The 22,680-nt window shown below is 42.0% G+C and overlaps 1 protein-coding gene across 2 annotated transcripts in view; it reads right to left on the bottom strand.

Annotated features, from left to right (window-relative positions):
* lrp5 (low density lipoprotein receptor-related protein 5) overlaps positions 1 to 20,137 on the bottom strand; it is a 49,372-nt gene extending 29,235 nt beyond the window's left edge. For both annotated transcript variants that reach the window (XM_030789052.1, XM_030789044.1), the window contains exons 1-8: positions 19,956 to 20,137; positions 13,898 to 14,098; positions 13,384 to 13,603; positions 8,961 to 9,158; positions 6,283 to 6,479; positions 5,053 to 5,184; positions 1,712 to 2,108; positions 1,352 to 1,523 (exon numbers count right to left, since the gene is read on the bottom strand). In XM_030789052.1, the coding sequence (XP_030644912.1) occupies positions 1,352 to 1,523; positions 1,712 to 2,108; positions 5,053 to 5,184; positions 6,283 to 6,479; positions 8,961 to 9,158; positions 13,384 to 13,603; positions 13,898 to 14,098; positions 19,956 to 20,037 (1,599 nt within the window). In that variant the 5' untranslated portion in view covers positions 20,038 to 20,137. The remainder of the gene's footprint in view (positions 1 to 1,351; positions 1,524 to 1,711; positions 2,109 to 5,052; positions 5,185 to 6,282; positions 6,480 to 8,960; positions 9,159 to 13,383; positions 13,604 to 13,897; positions 14,099 to 19,955) is intronic.
* Between the last annotated feature and the right edge of the window lie 2,543 nt (positions 20,138 to 22,680).

The following is a 22,680-nucleotide window of genomic DNA, read 5'->3' as shown; positions in this document are numbered from 1 at the left end:
TTTACAAGCATCGCAGTCCTCCTTGCACAACGCATTCCAACCAATCATTCTGCTTGTCTACCAAAACGGCTTAATTTGCAAAGAGCACGCGTGTACGTGAACGAAATCAACGAGAGAGAGAAAAAAAAGGAAAAAGGAAAAAAAAAAAAGAAAGAAAAGAAACACCCTGGCGTTATAAGTGGGATAAAATATCTACAAATTGCTGCAAGAGGGATTAGGGTATTTCCACAGTTTGAATGACATATGACTAGCAAGAGTATTGAGGGCAACTGTCATGAAGACACACCCAAAAAAAAAAAAAACTGCCTTGGTTTCTGAGACAGAAACACACATACTTAAGCAAACATAAACACATGCGGGCTCCCACACATGGAGAACAGGGCCATGTGAGCGGCGGGTGTAATCACAGAGAGCCAAACACACACACACACACACACACACACACACATACATACACAAGCACTGAGACAGACTTGTGGGGGTTGGGACTTTAGCTTCCTCTTTTGTTTACACGATAGGCTTTCAGAGAGTATGGCTGAATGAAATACGGCCATCTTGGTATTCTGACACCCTGGGACCTGTGTCTACACGCAGCGGACAAGTTACACAATGCTGAAAGCACGAACATGCCACTGCCTTCCCGTGGCACATTCAAAACAACGAATCCGCATGGAAACAATGCCCTGCAAATGCCTGGAAGTTTAAGACAAACCACGGAACAATTACAAAAAAAAAAAAAAAAATTAACTAGGAGCGAGGAATTATGGTAACGACAGTCAAAACACTGTCAAGTTAAAATTCAGGTTTGAAGGGTTGAGTCTTTCTAGACTACGAGAGTTTGGGCGAGGAGTTGCTTCGATGGCGCGGACTTGAATGACTGTATACGACTGACAGGAAATCTGGCATTAACCCTTCAGGTGTTACATAACTAGTCTGGCATTCCTCAGTACCTCACACGGGACACCATTGGTCAGACACATTTCTCAGCCCACCCCTTTTCTTTGAAGAATGTGCACCTAAAGCACTTCTCAACCTTACCTTGATCAGACCACAGAAAAAAAAAAATCTACTGGCAGAGAAGAAAAAAAAAAAAAGAAAAAGAAAAGAAAACTGCATTAGACAAACGTGTCTGTGAAACTCAGAAAAGCGTTCTTGTGACACTTTGTAACGCTGAGTTATTCTGAAAAATACCGGCCAACTAGTTGCTTCAGAGGAGCTGAAATGAGAGTATCCGTCCAAAGATCGCAAGTCGAATCAAGTCACTGAACAATGGCTAAAACTGAATGTTTAAGCTCACCATACTGGAACTCCATTCACACGGTGTACCCCTGTCTAGAGGGGGCTGAATTACCTCGATTTTGTCAGTCTTGGCGTCCCCCCAGTACAGTTTTCCAGCGGTGTAATCAATGGCTAAACCGTTAGGCCATCCCAGCGAGGTGTTGACAAGAACTATGCGATCGCTCCCGTCGAGACTAGCTCGCTCAATCTTTGGATTCTTTCCCCAGTCTGTCCAGTACATGTAGCTGTGGGGAGTAACGTGGATTCAAACATCAGCTCTGATCTAACGTGCGTGTCACGAAAGGAAACATATGTTATTTTAATTGCCAATTTACCTTATTAATCTCCTACGGATGAAAAAGTACAGGAGACATAAGTGACATTAGAGTCACTAAAGAAGATAGAAATATGCTTCTCTGTAAAGGTCACATACCCGCTGATTGGGTCTAGAACAATGGCTCGGGGTTCATCCAGGTTTTCCGAGACGAGAACTCGACGAGATGTTCCGTTAAGTCTGGTCACCTCAATGCGGTCTGTTCCTGTGTCCGTCCAGTAGAGATTCCGCGCCACCCAGTCCACCGCGATGCCGTCCGGATGGTTTATCTCAGTGGTGACCAGCGTTTGGGCATCGCTGCCGTCGATGCGCGCCCTGCGGATGGCTTTGACCTCATCATCTGTCCAGTACACAAAGCCATCGACAGGGTCGTAGTCAATGGCGATGGCGTGGCGTATGTCACTGATCTGCAGCACAATGTCGGTGAAGTCAGGAAGGTCCAGAGAGATCCGACGCAAATCCGTCCGTCGGGCCAGCAACAGGACCTGCTCTGCTCCTGGGGGGGGGGGGGGGTGAAGAGTGAGAGTGAGGTGAAGTGAGCAGTTTTTGTTCTCTATGTAAGGTGACTAGAAAATCTATGCTTCAAAACTGGTCCTAATAGGTATTAAATGAGTATTAGAAAGACTGGCCCTGTTCCAACATTGCACACCTCCTGTCTGAAAACCCTTTCTCTGCATGACCGGACTGTTACAAATAAACAGAGTGGTGTCTTTAGTATACCATAAACGGCTTGTAAACCTATCCCATTCACCATCATATGTTAACACAACATTAACACAAAGCAATATAGACAAGGAGTTGTTTAAAAGTCCTCGGATAAAGCCTGTTTTTTTCCCCCAAACTGAACTCTATTACTATACCTCAACACCATGTAACAAATATGTCCATTCTATTTAACTAGCTACCAAAAAAAAAAAAAAGAACAGAGTGGTAAATAGGTAAATAGGTGTGCAGATGCTTTTGTTTAACTTTGGATACAGATCTAAGGCCCTGTAGTTTAGGCTTTATCATTAGAACCCCTCAGCTGTGCGTAAAGTTTGTATATCGTTGGGATTCATGCCCTGAGTGTGGTTATAAAAAAAAAAAAAGGCAGCCGCACATTCTGTCCAGGCCCATACTCGGTGGAAGCAATTAGGTTCAACCTTCTGCTTATTTAATCTCTCTTTTTAGCAAAAGGCACGCTCCAGTGCCTATACAACCCAACTAGAATCGACTGGCATCCAATCAAAGGTGACATCCATCAGGGTTGACACCAATGAGACATAACAGAGATGAAGGGGCCAATCTAGTGCGTTTTTTTTTTTTCCTTTTCCTTCTTCTTCTTACCCCTACTAGGTCCAGAAATATTTCCTTTTGATTTTTAATTTGATCTTTGCTCCGCTTAACAATTGACGAAGTGAGTGAAGGACGACTTCACCTTAAAATGAATGAATGAATAAATAAATAAATAAACAAATAAGACAAGGGCCTTCAATTTAGCCACCCAAGCTAAACAAATGAGAGAGTGCCAACACTTGCCCATGTTAATCCTAACTGTTGTTCCAGCCCTCCTCTTCATTTCCCACTTGTCCTTCTCAGCTAATCAGAGTCAATACAATGGGGTATTGTCTTACATTCTGTTTGGTAGTCAACACAGGCTGGAGACTTGCTTAATCCTATAGGCAGTGGGAATGGACTGTACATTACATGTCAGGCCAATCTGGGTCTCCCCTTCTGCTCCGCTAACGCATACACACACACACACACACACACACACACACACACACACGTACACGCACACTGGCCAGCTCTATCTTTCACTTGCGCCACTGGAATGAAGGCTGAAGACAAGAATGCATGTCATTGTTTCGCTGTCCTGGGAATACACAGCCTCAAATTTGGAGGGTTATAAATTCAAGTAGAAAGGCAGACTGAGCATCTCTGGAAGGGGGCTCAGAGCTTTTTTTTTTTCCTTTTTCTTTTTTTCTCCTCAAATAAAAGAATAGTCCGTCATTAACGGCACTGGGCGCACAGACACAATGACCATCTCTGTTCTTCAGGAGATTGGCCAGGGCTGGGAAAGTAGTGGAGGGTGGAGAGCAGAACCTTGATTTCAGGACTGCCCCCATGATGTTTAATGTCCCTCTTTCTTTCTTTCACTCCAGTTGAGATGTACCCCCCCCCCCCCAAAAAAAAAAAAGCATGAACAATAATTCATTTACCACTCAACGAAAATAACAGGGGACTGTGAGGAACGTCTTTCTTTTTCTACTCTTTCACCAGCATTATAAATGCAGATGTGTTTTGGCCACAGCTCTCAGCTCTACAGAGAGGAAGGTGGAGGGGTGGGGTGGGGAGGAGTGGAGAGGTGGGGAGGACAAGGCCTTCTTGCACAGGGTCTACAACTGGGGGAATGTACACAGACCCTAGGGCAATTCAAACAAATGGGTTTCGCTCTGTAAGGTCCACGCCACATCAACTAAACAGACAAACCTCCAACTGACCTGATCAAGCGCCCCCCCCCCCCCCCCCCCCAAAACTCATCACCACTGCCACCCTGGGTCAGGGACACTCTTCTGGAGGACAGGGGGCAAATGCCAAGGACATTGGAAAAAGCATGAAGAATGAAGCAATCAGCAGCTCTGTGTGAAGCCGCTCTGCTTCCAGTCCCATGGTAAAGCTGTCCAAAATTACGCTGAAAACTCCCTCCTTAAGCATCCATCTATAAAACATATCAGATCTTTTGCTTTCAGGACATTATGCAAAGAAAAGCAGCTTTCTTCCCACTATACTTAAGAAATAAGACTATGTCTGAGATACTGTTTTTCTAAAAGGCCAATCTTTTCTTTTTTTTTTCTTTCCCTATTGTCCCAATGCCACATCAGCCGTGTACAGGTTTTCCTTCCAAAGGATGAGACGTAACCTTTGGAATTTCACTTATTTCCCATAGAATAAGTCTCAGAGTTCCCACAGAGGGAGCAGGATATGCATGTCCGTAAGGGGTAAAAAAAAAAAAAAAAGGAAAAAAAAAAAGAAAATTAGCAACTCCTTGGTGATGTGCTTACTTACAAATATACTGCCTTGGGGCCACCTGTTTTTCGTTTTGTTTTGTTTTGGTCAAAATTGGTTATGAACATCAAATAGAGAGGGCTTGATGAGAGCTGTCAACTCACAATAAAACATAAAACATATAGCATGGAAGAAAAAAAAGGCCAGAAAAACCATCCATATAATCCAGATGGAAAGCATAATATAATCCATAAAATATATAATATATTCCTCTGCATATGTAATAGAAGGGATTATGCCTCAATCCACAAGAGACTTGCCTGCCTGAGAAAACTCAAGGTAAATATTTTTGTATTTAAACTGTACGAAATATATTGTACTTAAACTTCTGGGTCACTTTGGTGTTAGGATCTGACGGAGCAGCAGAGGTGACTTTTAATGGTGCTTGTTACCTGGGCGACAGGTCTTGCCATCTTCCTTAAGTTTGACTCCCGTGGGACAGGCGCAGCTGTAGAAAGGTTGCATGGGAGAGAGAAGACATAGGTGGGAACAGCCTCCATTCCCCTCGCTGCATGGAGTTTGAACTGTGGAGCAACAATAAATGAAGAGTCATAAAACAATAAAACAAGGATTGACCCCGTAATAAACAATCACATTTTTTTTTTGACTTGTTTTTCAAAGCAGCAGGGCAAGCTTTCGACAGAAACGGACCGCTTAGAAACAAATATAACGGAAAATTACGTTTTATACCCCCTCCTCCTCATTCTAAACATATGCAGTCACATCCTGATATCTTTTCTGTTAGAGGGATCTGAATCGAATTTTCAGCTCATTGCTTGACAGATTTAGATTGAGAATAGGAAAACAACCAAGCTGCATTCCCTTGCAACACTTTTTGAGTCTTGGACAATGGCAAACCCCCAGGTTAGGTGCAGAGGCTCTTATTTCCTCTGGTATATTATTTTTCCATTTCCACATAGTCTAGCTCTGCCAACCATAGCAAGGCACTCTGAAAACTCCATCTGCTTACTCAGGAGAACACAGACAGCCTTGACACAAAAACTCAAGCACACGACTACCTAAGCCCCCCCCCCCCCCCCCCCCCCGCACTTCCCTCTGTCCCTTACCCCTACGCAGATGTTCACTCTGCCCTGTGCATTGTCTGGTTATGACTGAAACACTTTTCAAGGCCGGAGAACAAAACTTCATTACGCCAGAATATGTGCAAAAAGCTGACACTGAATATCAACAACTGCCATCTGTTCTCTGTTATGAAGTTTAAAAAATGAAGTTATCGAGGAGTGAGGGGCGTGTGTGCGTGTGTGTGTATGCAAGTGTTTTTTGTTTTGTTTTTAGTTAAGGTGCTGAGTTGAAGATATCACTAGTTTTTCATTCAAAGTCTTCATTCCCTTCTCTTACTCTCCCTCTCTCCGGTTCCCGCCCAACCTCTATCGCAACTAACGGCTGGGTGGCTTTGTTTGTTTACTGTTAAACCTGCCAGAGTATACCTGCAGTTACCAACCCATATCAATAAACATGGGGATGGTCAATGCATTTTAAGCTATTGATAACATAAGATATAGGACAAATGTGTCAAGGACAAACGACTGTTTGACAGCAGGAACACTGTCACGTCAAGACAAAATGATTGAAGTATATGGGTGTGGATGTTAGAGACTCACTGTATGGCTGCCTGTCCTTGCCCAGGACCTGAATGTCCATGGGAGAGTAAATGCCGCTCAGGATCTCCCTCTTCTTGTCTCCGGTGTGTTTGTTGCAGGCATGGATGGATCGGGTCTGCCAGTCCGTCCAGTACAGGGTGTCGTCAGACAGGGTGAGGGCGAAAGGGTGGGTGAGAGTGCCCTCCACCACAGTCTCTCTGGCAACGGCATGAAAAAGACACACAGTCAACACAGCTTCCCAATCATTTTGGTAATACATCTCTGGTGGGGTTTATTCACTGCACTCTGTTAAGTCACATTGAGCGTACTGTTCGTTAGAAAGACCGGCCTCAGAACTTAGGCAAAATCGAGGGAAAAAACAAGAGGTTTGACAGACGCTTCGGCTGTTCTCCCAAGAAAAGTTGGCCGATTCAGATTTGATATTCATAAAAGTTTAAGACAATTTAGTCCTGGAGTATGTCAGTACGAATCTTTTCCCAAAAAGCTTTTAAAATCGGATGACACTGACCCAAGACACAGTGTTTTTGTCTGTCTTCATATCCTTCAGGGAATACATGCTGCATGCAAAATCCAAAAACTCAGGGACTAGAGACCTGTCATCAGTCTCTCAAAGTGCGGGAAGGGAAATTAAACCAATCAGGCTGTCATCGTGTCTACGCAGCGTCGTATGTCACGGCCGTTCATCAGAACAGCCACGACTATGTTCTGACACTTCCACTGTCCTTATTAAGTGAAGATTCTCAGACTGGAGTTGATCAAAACAACCCCCCCCAAAGCACCCCTCACCTATCACCCCCCCACCACACCTCCTCCCCCACTTCCTTGATTCCTCCATCCAGTTGTGCAACAACCTCCCTAGGAAGACGACGCGCAGGCCGACAAGGACATAAATAAAACGCTGGATCAAACAGCCGTGCCGCCTCTCAAGCGCTCCAAACCCAGATACAGCGCTATTCCAAGGGAGCACTCATCAATCACAAAACCTTGCAAGAGGTCCAAGGGATATGTTTTCCAGGGCAGTAGAGTGTTTGCCCCCCCCCCGACACACCACCCTTTCCTTTCCTTCCCTTCCACCTCTCATTTTAATAGCGTGTGAGGAACAGAGGGATAGAGAGGGAAATTTAATTGCATCCAGACTTCACAGCAATTTCACATTCAGACATACTTGGACATCGAATGTGAATGTGTTCATAGCCAGTTAAAACACACTCATGTTTGCCATTCATCAAATTTGTCCAGAACGAAGGCAAAGCTTTTTGTTTTAAATGAGAACAAAAAAAAAGAAGAAAAAGGTAAACGCTTGAAGATTAAAAAAAAAAAAAAAGGTTGCATCAGAATTGAAACAGTGCTTGAAGAGAACACAATTTCTCTGAGGCCCCAAAAATCACGCCAATTATTTATTTAAGCTTTCTACACATGCTATGTAGAGAACTATGTGATTTCAACAGATGTTTAAACAATAGAAAGAGCTAGAAGGTGGACAAACTAGACAGAATTTGCAAGGGTTATTTATTTATTCATTCATTATGCTTTTTAGAAATCACGTTGAAACAATTCAACGCTTTTTTTTTTTTTTATCCTAATCTGGAGAGAAATATGTGAAGATGGCATCGTCTGATTAAATGTCTGTTGGATCTGCTCTCAAACACTCTCAAGTCTTTTTGTTTTTTTCCCCTCCCTGTGATGGATTGATGTGGGTTTGACTGTCTGTCAGAACTGGGAATGACTCAGAGAGGACGCTCGAAGATGAATCCATGATATTGGAACTCCTCGGGAGCTTCCAATGAAGCCATTCAAAGGATTATTTCCAAACGGAATAACACTCTCCGAAACGGTCGTCAAGACAGATTTGCGCACAGACTGTTACTCTTCGTCTGATTCATGAAAAATCAGATTTTTTTTTTTTTCTCTAAACGAATGTTAGCTCATTTACGTCCTTGTTTTTTTTTTTTCTCCACAGTTGTTTTCTTTTACATATTTGCCATTCTTTTGAAAATCAGGAATCTCGACCTCATGGCAAGGCCTGATAAAGGGAAACGCGCAACAGGCACGGAAGATGTACCGACAGGCCTTCCTATTTGTTTCGTTGTTGTTTTTTTTCTTTTCTTTTTCCATCTCTTCCACTCTTCCCCAGGCAGGGGATACGTGTGACCGCGCGGAGGTGAGCTTAAGCTGGACGCGTACTCGCACTCGGGAGCCGAAAAGACTTTCACAGTGCTCCCTGCTAAAAATCAATCGGAGTCCAAAAAAACTCCTGCGCAGGAGAAAGCTGACATGCCTTTCTTTATTAAAAAGTTGCTATTAAATCCCACACTGACAAAAGAAATGTATCCCTTTGCCCCCTCAGGGCTCCCAAATCATAACTGTAATGCCAGTTAGAGTCGGGTTACGGCGGTGTATGGTGCATGGAGGTCATGTCGAGTTAAGAGTGCAGCCGCGAAGGGGAGGGGGGGCAGTGTTAAAGCAGGGGCTACACGCAGGGAGTGTTTATGCTTGGGGCCTTTGTGAGTCTCCACTGTTTGGATTGGATCTTTTATCCATACCATCACATAAAAGTCCTGCTTGGAGTTACGCATTAGCTTACATCATTAATGACCAAGGGAATGGGGGGGGGGGGTGTACAGAGACTGAGAGAGAGAGAAAAAGAGAGGGAGAGGGAGAGGGTGAGAGAGACTGACCGAGAAGAACCATCCAGGTTGGCTCGGTGGATGAAGTTTAACTTGGCGTCTGCCCAGTATAGTTTCTGCTCCTCCAGGTCAATGGTCAGTCCATTGGGCCAGTAGATATCCACGCCCACAATGATCTCTCTGCTACTGCCGTTCATTCCCGCCCTCTCAATGCGAGGCTCCTCCCCCCAGTCTGTCCAGTACATGTACCTGAGAAGGAAACAAGATAACACTCACAAATCAATCTTTCTTTCTTGTTTTCTTTTAAATTCTGACATGAAGTTGCATATCTCTATATGTCTTGAGTTTTGACATTTGTAAACAAACTCATGAATGTATTCTCTAGAGACTCAACAAAGAGTAACGTTTCCATTTTCTTTCCAAAAAAAAGGGGGGGGGGGGTGCAAAATCCTGAAGTCCAAAAACATAGATTTAGTAAGCTAGACTAAACATAGGACCATTTCAAAAGCAAAACCTTATCAGTGCCAGGTTCCAGAGAGCTGGTCTTTCTTGAAACACCCACTTTTCAGCATTGTGTATGTCCCTCCCAACACACACTCTAACACACACACACACTCTCTCTCTCTCTCTCTCTCTCTCTCTCACACACACACACACACACACACCAAACTGTGATGCATGATACCTGATAGAAATCTTCAGAGTTGGCAGATTGCCAGTCTGCGCTTTTTTATGTTTGGAATACCAGCAGTCACTTCAGTGTTTGTGGAAATGAATAGGGGCTAAATTAGGCATGCTAAATTTCTATTCATAGAATACTATGGAGATGGCTGGGCGGTGGAGCCCACCAAAGCCAGCTGCAGGTATACAGGACATAGCGCTCCCTGTTAGCGGAAGGTGTCGAGTAGCATCCTACAACCTTAAGAAGGCAGACCAGGCTATAGGCAAAGCTACTGTTTTTTAGCCACTTAGCTGCTATACAAAGCTGTACTTAGCCCTAGCTCTCCATGATCAAAACTACCAAATGCGAATTTCTGGCTTCTCCGTACATTGCACAACTGCTGTCAAGTTTTTTAGTTCTCAAAGGAGACACGAACGTCGCTTCCCAGTTCCTTGAGGTTCTCGAAGCTTGTGGTTTCCTGCTAATTACTAAAACTACTGCTGCAAGCTATTCTTGTTCACTCCACCCTTAGAGTGCAGTAGCTAAGGGAATTAGAGCAGAATCCGACAGGTTCCGCTCCCCAATACAATGCCGAGAGCGACCGGTTTATTTGTGTTGTACCTCTCAACAGTCATGTTTGGGTGATTTTATGCTTTATATCACAGGAACAATGCTCTGTTCATAATGAGAAAGGCCACACATGTGAACTCAGCCAAGCTTATAGGTCATGTTTATTAAAGAGTAAAGGAGGAGAAGGCTGGGGGCGCCATGCTCTCTTAGGAGCAAGTAACCTACCGAGGGGAAATACAGCATATTCCAAGAAAGATCGTGTTACTTTCATGTATTAAAAAATTAACTCTTAATCTGACATGACATACTGTCACTGTACCTGCAAATAATACTGTATGTGACAATTTGTACAGCTATCTTTATGAATGGAAAAAAAAATCCATCAATAAATAGATATATAAATATGTAATTGTGAAATAAGAAACTTTCTTTGTTTTAAATTCCAAAAATAACTGCTTTTTTTCTCAAGAGACAAACACCATTTCAATGAGGAACGTTCTAAACCACCTCTCGCCTCATTAAAACGTGATGGGGTAAACCAACTGTCAAAGTTTGTGCTATAGAGCAAATTCACACTCCTTTGTCCTGTGGAGCAGAGAGAGAGAGAGAGAGAGAGAGAGAGAAAGAGAGAGAAAGAGAGAGAGAGAGAGAGAGAGAGAGAGAGAGATTAAGAAAAGAAACAATCAGCTGTGAGAACACTGAAGTTTAGAGGTGCATTCGATTACTTGCTGTGTATGGGGTACGACAGTGAGCGTGTCACCAGCGGAAACGCTTATCAAACCTCATGCCAGCAGGGAGACCAAGCATGAAAACCCAACCGCCCTTTCCTCCCCTGAGACGCTGCCTATTAGTCTGGCTTGGGCTCCAACGGCTGCTGAGCATTTTTCTCAATTAAGAGTCTCTCCCTCTCCCTCTCTCTCTCTCTCTCTCTTAGCCCATGGTAATGTGTCACTATAAGAATTCATTGGTTGACAGAACAAAGCCTTAGAAGAACAATGGCTGTGCTGTCTAGGCATTGGAAAAAAAACTTAATTCTTAATACAAGGGCAAAACAAGGACAATAGTATGACTATTTGGGTCTCAACTGTACTGTTTTGACAGATAGTGCCAAAATGATTCAGTTTGGTTTGAGAAAAGCTGTGAAATTAAATGACGATTTTAAATGTGGTTCAGACTAGACAGATTCAAAAAATGTAGATGAATATGAACTAAACCACTGTTCAGTGCAGTCTGAGGATGGCTCATGGACCAAAATCTTCGTGCTAAATGTGACTAAAAATGAAACTCTGCATCTCTTGATGCAGTGAGACACATTAACCTCTTTATTAATTGAATATACTGATAGATTGGGAATTCACTCGCGTGTGAACTACAGTGTGTAACAAGAATGATTATATTACAGTAACAAACTCACAACAGCTGTGTAGGCATCAATTATTTTTTGGAATTGAAAATTTTCTTTTTATTTATGCCCATAGTGCCTAAGCAAATGGGATGAATTAAAAAGTGGGTTGATTTATCCTGATACCTGGAACAAAGGAGAGGGTTTAATTGCACCAAGTCCATGTGTGCGACTAACGCAGACATTAAAACCACAAACAAATCAAGCACCTCGACAGTGGAGATGAGATGTTTGAAATCTTGCGTGATTACATAAACTTTGAGGATTCCGTCGACGCGCAAACGTGACCCCCGAGACCCTGAGTAATCAGGAAAGGCATCAGCCAAATACCAACATGAGATTAAAACATGAGCACACGCCGACCGAGCGAATCCAAGTCTCGATCTTCGAGATGTGGAACGCCTGGATATAAAATCAAAAAAATGTCTCCAGACTCTGTGGCTTAAATACCAGGTACAGTAATGCTATAGAAAACTCCAAGAAAAACACTCCTTGTCAGATAGTTGGCTACCCAACTTCTATCTGGCATCGAGATCTTTACAGCCTCGAGGTCTGTTTTCTTTCGACTTCTAATTTAAAATTCAAGAAGGTCAGCCGTTTCTCACATAGTAAAATGCAAACATTCTTTTCATCCGTGTGACAATTCATCATATTAACTCGCCTTTAAGCTCCAGGACCAAAACTTCAAAACAATGAACATGTCTTGTGAACAGACAAACATAATTCAAGGGGGGGGGGCCCACAGATTTCCACTGCTGTTCTCTGAGGGGTTAGCAAAAATAAAGCCCCCTGCCTCTGATCTGAATTAGGCACGTCAGCCATCTTGGCTCATCGCAGTAAGTCTTGACCTGACAAAAGTGCACAGAACACATATTCAAGTACGTCTGCTCAAATATGCCAGACATAAGCTTGATAAGCCCAGTTGTATTGTAAGTAGATCCTTTCGCTGCGTACCGTCTCTGATTTCCTTTCAACGACTCCTCCCAAAATGCAGCAGATGAACATGTTAACTTTACAATGCGAGAGAGAGCAAAAGCCTTTAAAACATTGACCAATGAGATGAGTTTCTTTAGGATGAAGGCCAGAAAAAGTGTCTGGCTCTGAATTTAATGTCTTTATCAGACACAGTGATAAGACTAAAAGAGACAGAGACATTCTGCAAAAGCTTTCTGTAGCCACAGCTAGCTGACCAATCTGTACTCTGCTGGACAAGTTAATGCTGCAAAATGATACAGGTCTTAAGTTATTTAAAAAAAAAAAAAAAGGGAGGGAAAAAAAAGAAAAGAAACACATATACTATGAGAAATATGGTGACAAAATGAATAATATGAAACCTGGACTGTCCCATGTTTCATAACCTTGCTGCACAAAGACATCCACTTGGGTTCACGGTCATGTGCTGATAACAGAAAAACTGACTGTCAAGTCCAGTACATGCCCAGACACAGGCCACCAGGGACCTGCTCATTTGGACTTTAGTTACACAACATACGTAAACACATCAGCACCGTTGCAAAGAGAACGGATATACAAGTGGAATCCTTGACTCCGAAATGGAAACATCGCCACAGCGGGTGGGAAAAAGAAGTTTGGGGTGGGGGGGGGGGGCGGTGTCAGCATGTAGGCTCTAAACAACACAACAACAGGAAACAAGCCACGGCTAAACAATATACTTTCCACTATCCCATTCACAACGACAGCATCCGGAACTATAAATATACATCAAGGCCACACATGAATGTAAGGATCACAAGACCCTAGATGAATGCATGAAGCCAACGCTTGGTGACAGCAGATGAGGGGAAAAACAAGAGGGCACATGCCGAGTGCCTGTGACTCACCGATGGGCCGGGTTTAGGGCTATGGCCCTGGGCTGGTCCAGGTCCTGCCAGAAGAGCACTTTCCGAGAAGTGCCGTCCAGGTTGGCGACTTCAATGCGGTTGGTCTCTGAGTCGGTCCAGTAGAGCTTGCGTCCGAGCCAATCGCAGGCAAGCCCGTCGGGTGAGTCCAATCCTGATACGACCACTGTCTGCCCAGTGCCCAGAGTGGCTTCCTTAACGGCTACAATAAAAAAAAACAAAAAAAAAAACAGCTTTGTTCACATAAGAGTTATTGTCTGTGTCTGCATGTTTTCTATCTTTCCCTGCACTACCTACCTGGCTGAACTCATCAGTGGCACTTTTGAAAGGCTGAGCACACCTGATTTAATCAAGAGAATGTCAATCACACTAATCAGGTGTGTTCAGGGCAAGGATAGACAGAAGATATGCAGAGCAGGGGTGCCCCAGGAGCAGGATTGAGAAACACCGTACTAACTGAACGTATGAGGTGAGTCTTGGCAGGGTTTGTTCTTACAGTTAGTCGACTGGTTGTAGTAGGTCTGTTTTATGGCCTCATCGCTGACGTCCGTCCAGAAGATGAGTCCCTCTGAGTAGAGAAAGTCCACCGCCGCTGCATCCTCTAGGTCACTGACCACGACCATCGACTCCGGCCGCGTAGCCTCCGCATCCACCAATCGCACATCTCGACGGTTAGCAAAGAGCAGCAACGGGTCACCTGTCGGAAAAACAAGATCCATTTAAACGGGAATACTGGACTTTGGAGAAATAACACTGACAATATATTAAGATCTGTTTCATACGATATAGTTTTTGGACCTGAAAGTCATACAGTCAAATTTCCAGAGAGAAATGCCAAGACTTAAATGACCATAATAGCTCTGTAAGATGATATCATTCAGCTTCATTTTGCTTTTTTTTTCTGAGCCTAAAAATGCCTCTTTAGTCCTGACCTAAATGCATTAATTCAAGTAACTTTGGACAAGAACACGTACAATTTTCATCAAATCTGTACACCAAAAGGGAAAACTTTCGAAAACAAAAAAAGGGGTGGGGGGCTCTGAACGAAAGACAACGCGTGGGCGCAGCCAGTTACTTGCCGTCGCTTAATGAAACTCTTAATGAGCCATGCCAGCCAAAGCCGCGCGCCAGTCCGAGCAGAGCCAATCGGCGTATGTTATAATGTCAGTCTTGATCACCAAACCGTTGTTAAGAGGAGGACAATTGTGCAGGGTAGGGACACACATATTCAGTGATGTCACCTCAAGACGGCGGCAGCCACAGCGCTGACACAGTGAGGATGGCAAAGGCCCTGCGGGTTGGGGTGCCTCACTGTGGTTGACCAGCACGCCCGTTTCTTAAGCACCATGACACCACCAACAATCCGCCATGGCTTCCCTCCACAGCCAACCACTTCAGTCTCAGAGACTTCCTCCCAGCTCTGTTAGCACGGGTGCCATCCTTCAGCCGTAATCAACTAAACTACAGCCCTGAAAAATCAGCGCGCTGCAATTTCTCCTTTTCAAAGTCTCAGTGAAAAGAAGAGGGAGGGAGAGAACCACGTAAAAGAGAAAAAAAACACATTTATAAACCTTGAGAACATTCATATTTATACAAACCTTTGAGATGCATGTGTTTAAATGGCCTTTTTTCTACCTTGATGCTTACTGATTAAAACTTTGTAAACTTGCACTGCAAGGGACCAATCGAGTGACGAGTCAATCAGATTAGCGCTCATGAGTTGAAGTCAGGAAGAATCAATGAGGAAACTAAAGAATTCCCCCACACCTTACAAACCAAACCCAACAACAATTTACAGCTTGTCTACACCTCATGCAAACACGACTCCTCATCCGCTGACTGCGCTACGACAGAGCCGCGGGGCATGAGAACTAAAAGAAATCCACAATAAATTTGAGACATCAAACAATCGCCCCACCTCACAACTTCAAATGGCCTACGGGGCGTCTTCATCATTCTTCTCTTTCTCTCTCTCGTTCTCTCTCTCTCTACTTATCTCAGTTATCCAAACCAACTCTGGCTAGGAGGAATTTAAAACAGGAAGATCAACTCTCTCTCAACACAACTCAAAATCTTTATCAGCCTTTTGCTTTCTCTGAACACAAACACTACAAGACAAACAATTAATTGAAACTCTCCAATTCCAAAAAATGTCTACACCCTCCCTTGAAATGTTTGCTTTTTTGTTGTCTCGCATTATGAAAGTGAGTTTATTAAAAAAATGTTTAAAATAAGACTTTTTTTTTTTGGCTAAACTGCAAACTGTTTGCTGGCACAAACCCAGCACGCCACTCTCAGGTCCCTAGCCACATACTGGGGGTGGAAGCTTTATGCTACAGGGATGGGTTTTTTTTCTTTTTTTTTTTTTTGTTGGCAGGGACTAGGACACTTGTCAAAAAAGAGAGGAAAATGAATGTACCACACCAAGTGTAGAAACATCCTTTCAAACGAGCTTAAACTGGAATAGACCTCCACCTTTCAGCGGGGACAAAGACCTGAAGCACACAGCCAAAGCTAGACGACTTAAGTTAAAAAAAAAAAAAGAACACCATCCCTTGACTGGCCAAGTCAGAGCCTCAACAAAAATACAACTGAAAACTGGTACCATGATGTAAAAACAGCTGAACAGCAATGCCACAAACATTGACAGAATTTCTGAAGTTATGTAACAATGGTCAAATACTGACCAATTTCGCTGTACAAATTTGAAAGAAACCTGCTCCAAAGGTTTCTGAAATTGACTGTAAAAGTTAGTTCCAAAAACCATAATACACGTGTTTATAGTATACGACAGCAATTTAGTTCTGTATTAGGAAAAAATACTTTTAAAAGCCTTCAAGCAAAACAAAAGAAAATTTGGAAAAACATTCAACCACTGGTGTAGGTTTCTCATGCAGCCACAGATAAAACTAGGTAAGACTGACTTCACCAGAATCACAGTTAAGAGAGCTTTGAAACATTAGCAGTAAGCGGTAAAGAGATCGTGCAGTTCACACAGTTAGGTGCCAGTTATGATAAGCAAGTTAAACATTAATTCAAACATCAAATTCCTTAAAGTCAATTTCCTGAGAGTTTCCCCAACTTAATATCTTTATGCTTGTACGTGACTGGAAGTGATAAAGTGATACACTTAAATAATATGACTTGTGGTAATGTGTTACAAAGCAACAAGAAGGGTAAGGATGGAGAGATGGACAATTCAGACACCTCAGGTCACGGTGTACAGAGATAGACTCCTCATGACAGCTGCACAACTTTATTTATTTTTTTTATTTTTTTTGAGGCGACATCATGCAATACACTCTGGGCCCAAAGCAAATCAAAACAAAAAAAAAAAGCCTACATTCGATCCAGCACCACAAGTTTGTTGTTTAATAACCACAACTTGCCTCCCAGCACAGTCTATCACCCACATACACACAGTCACCCCTCACTGTACAAACTGTAAACTTTGAAACTGTACAAACAGGCTAAATATTGGTTCTCTAGGTCAAATGAGATTATGTGTAACTCTGACAAATGCATGTAGCCTACCTAATACATCTGCGCGCGCACACACACACACACACACACACACACACACACATATGGCTGTAGTGTACATTTTGACATTAAGAGTGTGCATACAAAAATTCAGCCATCTCCAAACCAAATCAAACAGCTGGTTTTACATCTGCATACATTCACTCCTTCATTCCAACAAGGTTTGTTCAGTGCCACCTTTCTCTGCTTTACGTGCCAATGAAACCACAGTCTTTACGAGGCAAAAAGTCTGTCCAGTGTCCGCTCCACCAAAAGCTTGCCCCATTATGACTTTGTAACTGTTGCTTTGCGCTGGTTCTGTGGCAGGGACGGCTTCGAGGGGGTAGGGGGGGAGTCGAAAGCACCTGGATTTACTGGGCCGGGCCTTTGTGTAGAGACAGCCAGCACAATAGAACAGCTGAGGAGTCTGAGCTTGTCACCGGGATTAACAATCGCCTCCACAGGGAGGGGCATTTGGGGGGGGGGGGGGGGGGGGCAGTAAAGAGGAGGAATTGGAAAAGAGGGTGGTCTGGAAGCATGCGAAGTAGTTGTGCTGAGAAAGGCAGGCAAAAAGCCCTTCAAAACGTAGACGCGCTCGACACATCGCAAAGTTGTCTCTGTCTCTTGTTTCTCTGTTTTTATTGGTCGAGTTTTGTTTTGCTCGAATTGAGAACCAACTAATTCAAAGTTGAGTTTAAGGGACAGAGTGAGAGCATGTTGGGTGTGAACAGACAGAGAAGGTGGCAGAGAGACTGCTAGAGTCAGACAGCAGTACCTCGTCCCTCCACACAGTAAAAAAAAAAAAACAACAAAAAAAAAAACCATGTAGGGCCAATTCACATGTGAGCCATAAGAGAAGTGAACGACCCTTGCTCTTAAACCCTTTTTTCAAGCAGCGTAACATGATTTCCCTGCATAAACACACAGAGGTAGGCTACACTTTCTGTGTGGTCTGCAGCTAATCAAAAATCATGGCAAACAACAACAACAGAAAAAAAAAATAGATATGGACGTGGTGAAATAATAAAACAAACAGAGAGCAAGGCCTGAAGGAGGACACAGAGATGGGTGAGCACTGACCCATATCCTGTAAGGGCGGGGTTATGCACATTGCTAACGTATGGGAAGCTCTCAAGTTACCCATGCTTTACAGAGGCTGAAATCTTCTATTCAAATTCCATTCGAACACACACACACACTAGTGTAGGTATGAGTGAGGGAAAAAGAAAGTTAGGCCTATAACTTATTTCAAACTGTAATTAAGCAGTTAAAGTGGTTCAGACAAATTAAGCGTTTGTGTTTTTCTAGCCGAAGACCAGGTTCAAAGTCTTGTGTTTTGATGTTTGGCTCCTTCGTGTGAAGTGTGCGTTACACCTTCTCACTTCCTCAAGAAATTCTTTCGAGGTCAGACACTGAATTTTTTCACTCATACTGCCGTATGGCATCAAACCCGTATAGACGGCTGTCAAGTCCACCAGAAGCTAACAGAAGCGATCAGCTCTAATGAAACATGCTTCAACATAGCCTTCAAGCTCTCCTGCAAATCTTAAGCATACAAAAATAACTTTAATATCAACAGGTTAAAAGCAAGAGGAGAACGATAGGTTAGGAATACAAATTCTTCTTCTAAAAGTGTGTTTGCTTCGTATTCCTTAAGACATTGCAACGCCTGCAATAACTTTAACCACTGACAGTGTAAACAATGCGTCTTCGAGTTAAATGAAACCAACCATTTCATTAGTTTCAAGCGTTCACAAAAACTCTGTAGGGTTTTTTGTTGTTGTTGTTGTTGCTGTTGTTGTTGTTGTTTTGTAATCCTGATTTGCTTTTGCAAGTTCTGTAACTACTGTGCTGAACGTCCATTTTCCAGATATCATTACATTAAAATTTAACCAAGAGCATAATGACCTTTCCCCTTTCTGAATCAGGCTAGCGGCGGATCTTTTGAGAAACTAAGAAACGTTTCTGAATTTAAGGAAAGGTCAGAATGTAGATCCTTCTAAGAAAACTAACTCTTACAATACAACTGAATCCGAACCATACGTTCGTACTTAAGACTGTCCATCTAATATGTAATTGCAAGTTTACCACCTTACGTTTTATACACTAAAATTCCCCATACGTTATCATTCTAGAACAATAATTCTATCGGGGTTTGCAAATATTTAAAATCTGAAAACATTAAATTGCAAACCTTATAGAGCCAAAATTTATAACCGATTCCAATGTACACTACGAACTGGCCGAAATATCAGTGTTTGCGGGGAAAAAAGATTATGTACCTACAGCTAGCCATTTAATCATCTTTCGAGTGCCTCACAACAGAGGCAAATAGAAAGTTACGATGGATGCAATATGAAAGAAGCCATGCTGTTCACCTTGATGAGCAGGAACAAATTTATCTAAACAGCTTTACAGTTGAAACAGCAAATCTGCGCTTTATACTGTAAATGTTAGGACAGCAGTTTTTATAGGTGTGTTGCCGTTAAATTTGGTTGTTGCTCTTTCTTTGCGAAAAGACTAATAGACCGTACCAAAAGCTGTTTGACATCCGACACCAGTGATCAATCTCTCTACATCGAGGCCTTGGTAGTAGGCTTTCAAGAAGAACGTTTAAATTAGGCGTCTCCACACTTAAAAACCGTATAAAACACACACATCTACAACGGTAATGCAAAGTGATAAAACTTTATGACTTGTCCAGACGAAACACCGAACATTTCAAATTCGCGATGTACCTCAGCTGCAGGAAACGTTCAGACACATTTGGCGACTTTCAGAAAAGATACAACACATGCCTAGAAAACTAGGAGCCACGGGCTACGCTGACCCACTGAAAGTATCAGACGCATTCTTAAATAAAATAGAAGTTATTTACGTAACATTTCGCTACATATTTGTTTTGTACCATTGTATGGTGTAACCATTCCTTGGTTATTAGACTGCTGAACCTCTGAGAGTTTTCAAGAACCCATGTTATGACTTTACCACCTTCGAGCGTAATCTTGAACAAAAAAAAGTACTTCACTCACCGTAAATCACAGTCACACTACTACAAAGCAGCAATTGCACAAATAAAACCTCCATTACAAGCGCTCCCGGCTTTAATTCCATAGCTCCAACTCCATTATTCGAGGTATCTCTGCTAAAAGAAAGTTTGAGTCCAAGAGCGAAGTTCAATCGACACTTTTGTTTCTGCCACTCTTCAAGCTACTCCGATCGTAAAGGGGCTCAGAAGGGAATGACAGCGGAAACTGGCTTACGTCACTAGCATTACCGAACTTCTGCGTTCCAAACAAAATGCTCCAGAGCAACGCGCTTGCACTAATTAGCGAAATTTGGCCGAAGATAGGAGTCATTGGGGAACAGATTACAGATCTGAATGTGTTGAAACGAATGACACTATGCATTAAATAAATAATGAAACTGAAATATTATCACGATTTTGAACAATACTGAGCACGTTTTTTCCCCTCTCTTTTCTCCCTTTTCCTTATTTAGCCGTTTTGCAAGATTCATAAGACTTTGAAATGTAAACGGTAAGCTATAGTAGCAAAAATATTTTCTTAAAACCGAATTAGTACCAAAAACGGAAACATATTTTTATTTTCACACAGTCCATATATATAGTAAGATAGCTTATTTTGTGAAAACTTCTATTTTCAATTAATGAAATAAACCATATTCGTATGTTTACTTCACTTCTTGTTACACCGATTTGAATCTCACATATCAATATGCGACGTTCCTCCAACACTTTGTGCAACTGTATAATAATGATAATAATAATAATAATAATAACACTAAAATTATTATTATTATTATTATTATTATTATTATTATTATTACAGGAATACCAATAATATTCACTAACTGAGTAATTTTAGGTGAATTACTTTTGTTGTGTTTGGCCCTTTGTCCTGAACGTTTATCTCAGCAAAACCACCTGAGGTCATCACACCCAATCAGATCATCTCTCTTAAATGGTTTATTTCTCTTGTTTGATAAGAAAAGGATGTTGGCATCACCGTTTGGTATGGGTTATGACATGCTAAATATTAATGCACCATTGCAGCATTTTTGGAGATGTGACTGAATGAAGTCATTTTATCAGACACAGCTGCCAATGTGTTAAGATGTCTTGCTGTGTGTTTGTTATTTTTTGTCATGGTGTTCAGTTAAAAAAAAAAAAGAGACTGACTTCCTCTTAGCAATCATCTTTCTTTAATCACAATGTTCCCCAAACTGTGTTCACGCCATGCCTGTCATCTCAAGAATTTTCTTAATTTCACTATACCCTTTAGCTTGTTAGAACTGAAAGTTTAAACACATTTTCATCTTCTCCAAGTTAAAACCTTATCCAGGTTTGAAGTTACTTTACTAGAGAAACATCTAAATGCTTTTGTGACTATAACAAGTGTTTTAATAGCGATTTAAATTAAAATAGTTCAGTTTGGCTCTATACGTTTGGCTTACCATACGATCCAAATGAAACATAAGTCAAACAAATGTGCATTCTGCATGCAATATCATCCCATTTGTTGATTTATTACCATGTACTTGAACTTTGAAGGTCTCCAAACCACCTGCCATTTCTGGTTGTTTTCTCTTTTCCAGTGCTCTCTATTCATGCAGGTGCTATACAAACAGTCTCTATTACAAATGGTTCATCAAACACAATCTGGCCCTTCTGTAGCCTCACTTATGCTGACTGTTAAGATTCATTTCCATGAAATATGAAACCCTTTGAAAAAGAGGCAATGTGACATTCTACATGAACCGTTGTCATTGATCATCAATTCAAAGAAGTTCTCTCAAATTTTTTTTGCAGCAAGATCATATGTCTTTGAATCTGGCATCCAACTTTTCAAATTTGCAATCTGTACAATGTATCACTTCTTCAGATTTAGAATCTTTGCCCTGTTTTATTTCTCAGCATATTTTTTCATTTATTCCTGATATTAATGATTATAATTATGATTCAGAACATTAACTTTCTGTTCTCCACTTGCTTTGGCACCACACTGGACAACTTTGCTCTTCTGTCAGCTTAAGCAGTACTGGGGTCTCACCTCACAAAGCCCAATGTGGAGTAGATCAGTAATGAGTTCACTATGAAGCTCATCTTCCCACCACTTTCCTTCACATTTTGTTTTTACAGGGAGTGCCTTTAGGTGTTTGTAAAAACATTCAATCTTAAAAATTTCTTTTGGGATTGCATGACGACGCTTGAATAAGTTTCAAATACACAACCCACTAACGGTTTTCTGTTAACAGTAACAACTTCCCAGGGATATCCAAAACAAACAAGGGCCTCCATCAGCTCTGCTGATACAATACTTGAAGAAATGTCTCAGGACAACAGTCTCTGCAGTGTAGCCCTCAGCCATTGCGAGAGTGTATCCTATGTTGACTGGGCCCTGCCAAATACGTTCCAAGTCTTATCTGTGGTCAAGGTGATAATTCCAGTACTTGGAAAGTCTGATCCTCATGAGAAGGTTTGTTCAGTAACAAACAGCAATTTTGAATCATCCTGAGTATTGAATTTAGGTGTAGACTGGATTGCTCAGTCAAAGTTTGGCAAATACCTTTGCATACAACATGGCTCGTAGTATACTTTATACTGTATACTCACTTTAGGTAATGGGTGTCTTTCCAGTATGATGGTTTTACATAACTGTGTTAAAGACACACAAAGCCTTAAGTCATAGAGCCTTTCTTAAGAATAAGGAGAAAGGTAGAAACCCACAAAGTTTT

Source organism: Chanos chanos, chromosome 1, assembly GCF_902362185.1.
Source record: "Chanos chanos chromosome 1, fChaCha1.1, whole genome shotgun sequence".
Taxonomy (NCBI): Eukaryota; Metazoa; Chordata; class Actinopteri; order Gonorynchiformes; family Chanidae; genus Chanos; species Chanos chanos.
This window is presented reverse-complemented; position numbering and strand designations above follow the sequence as displayed.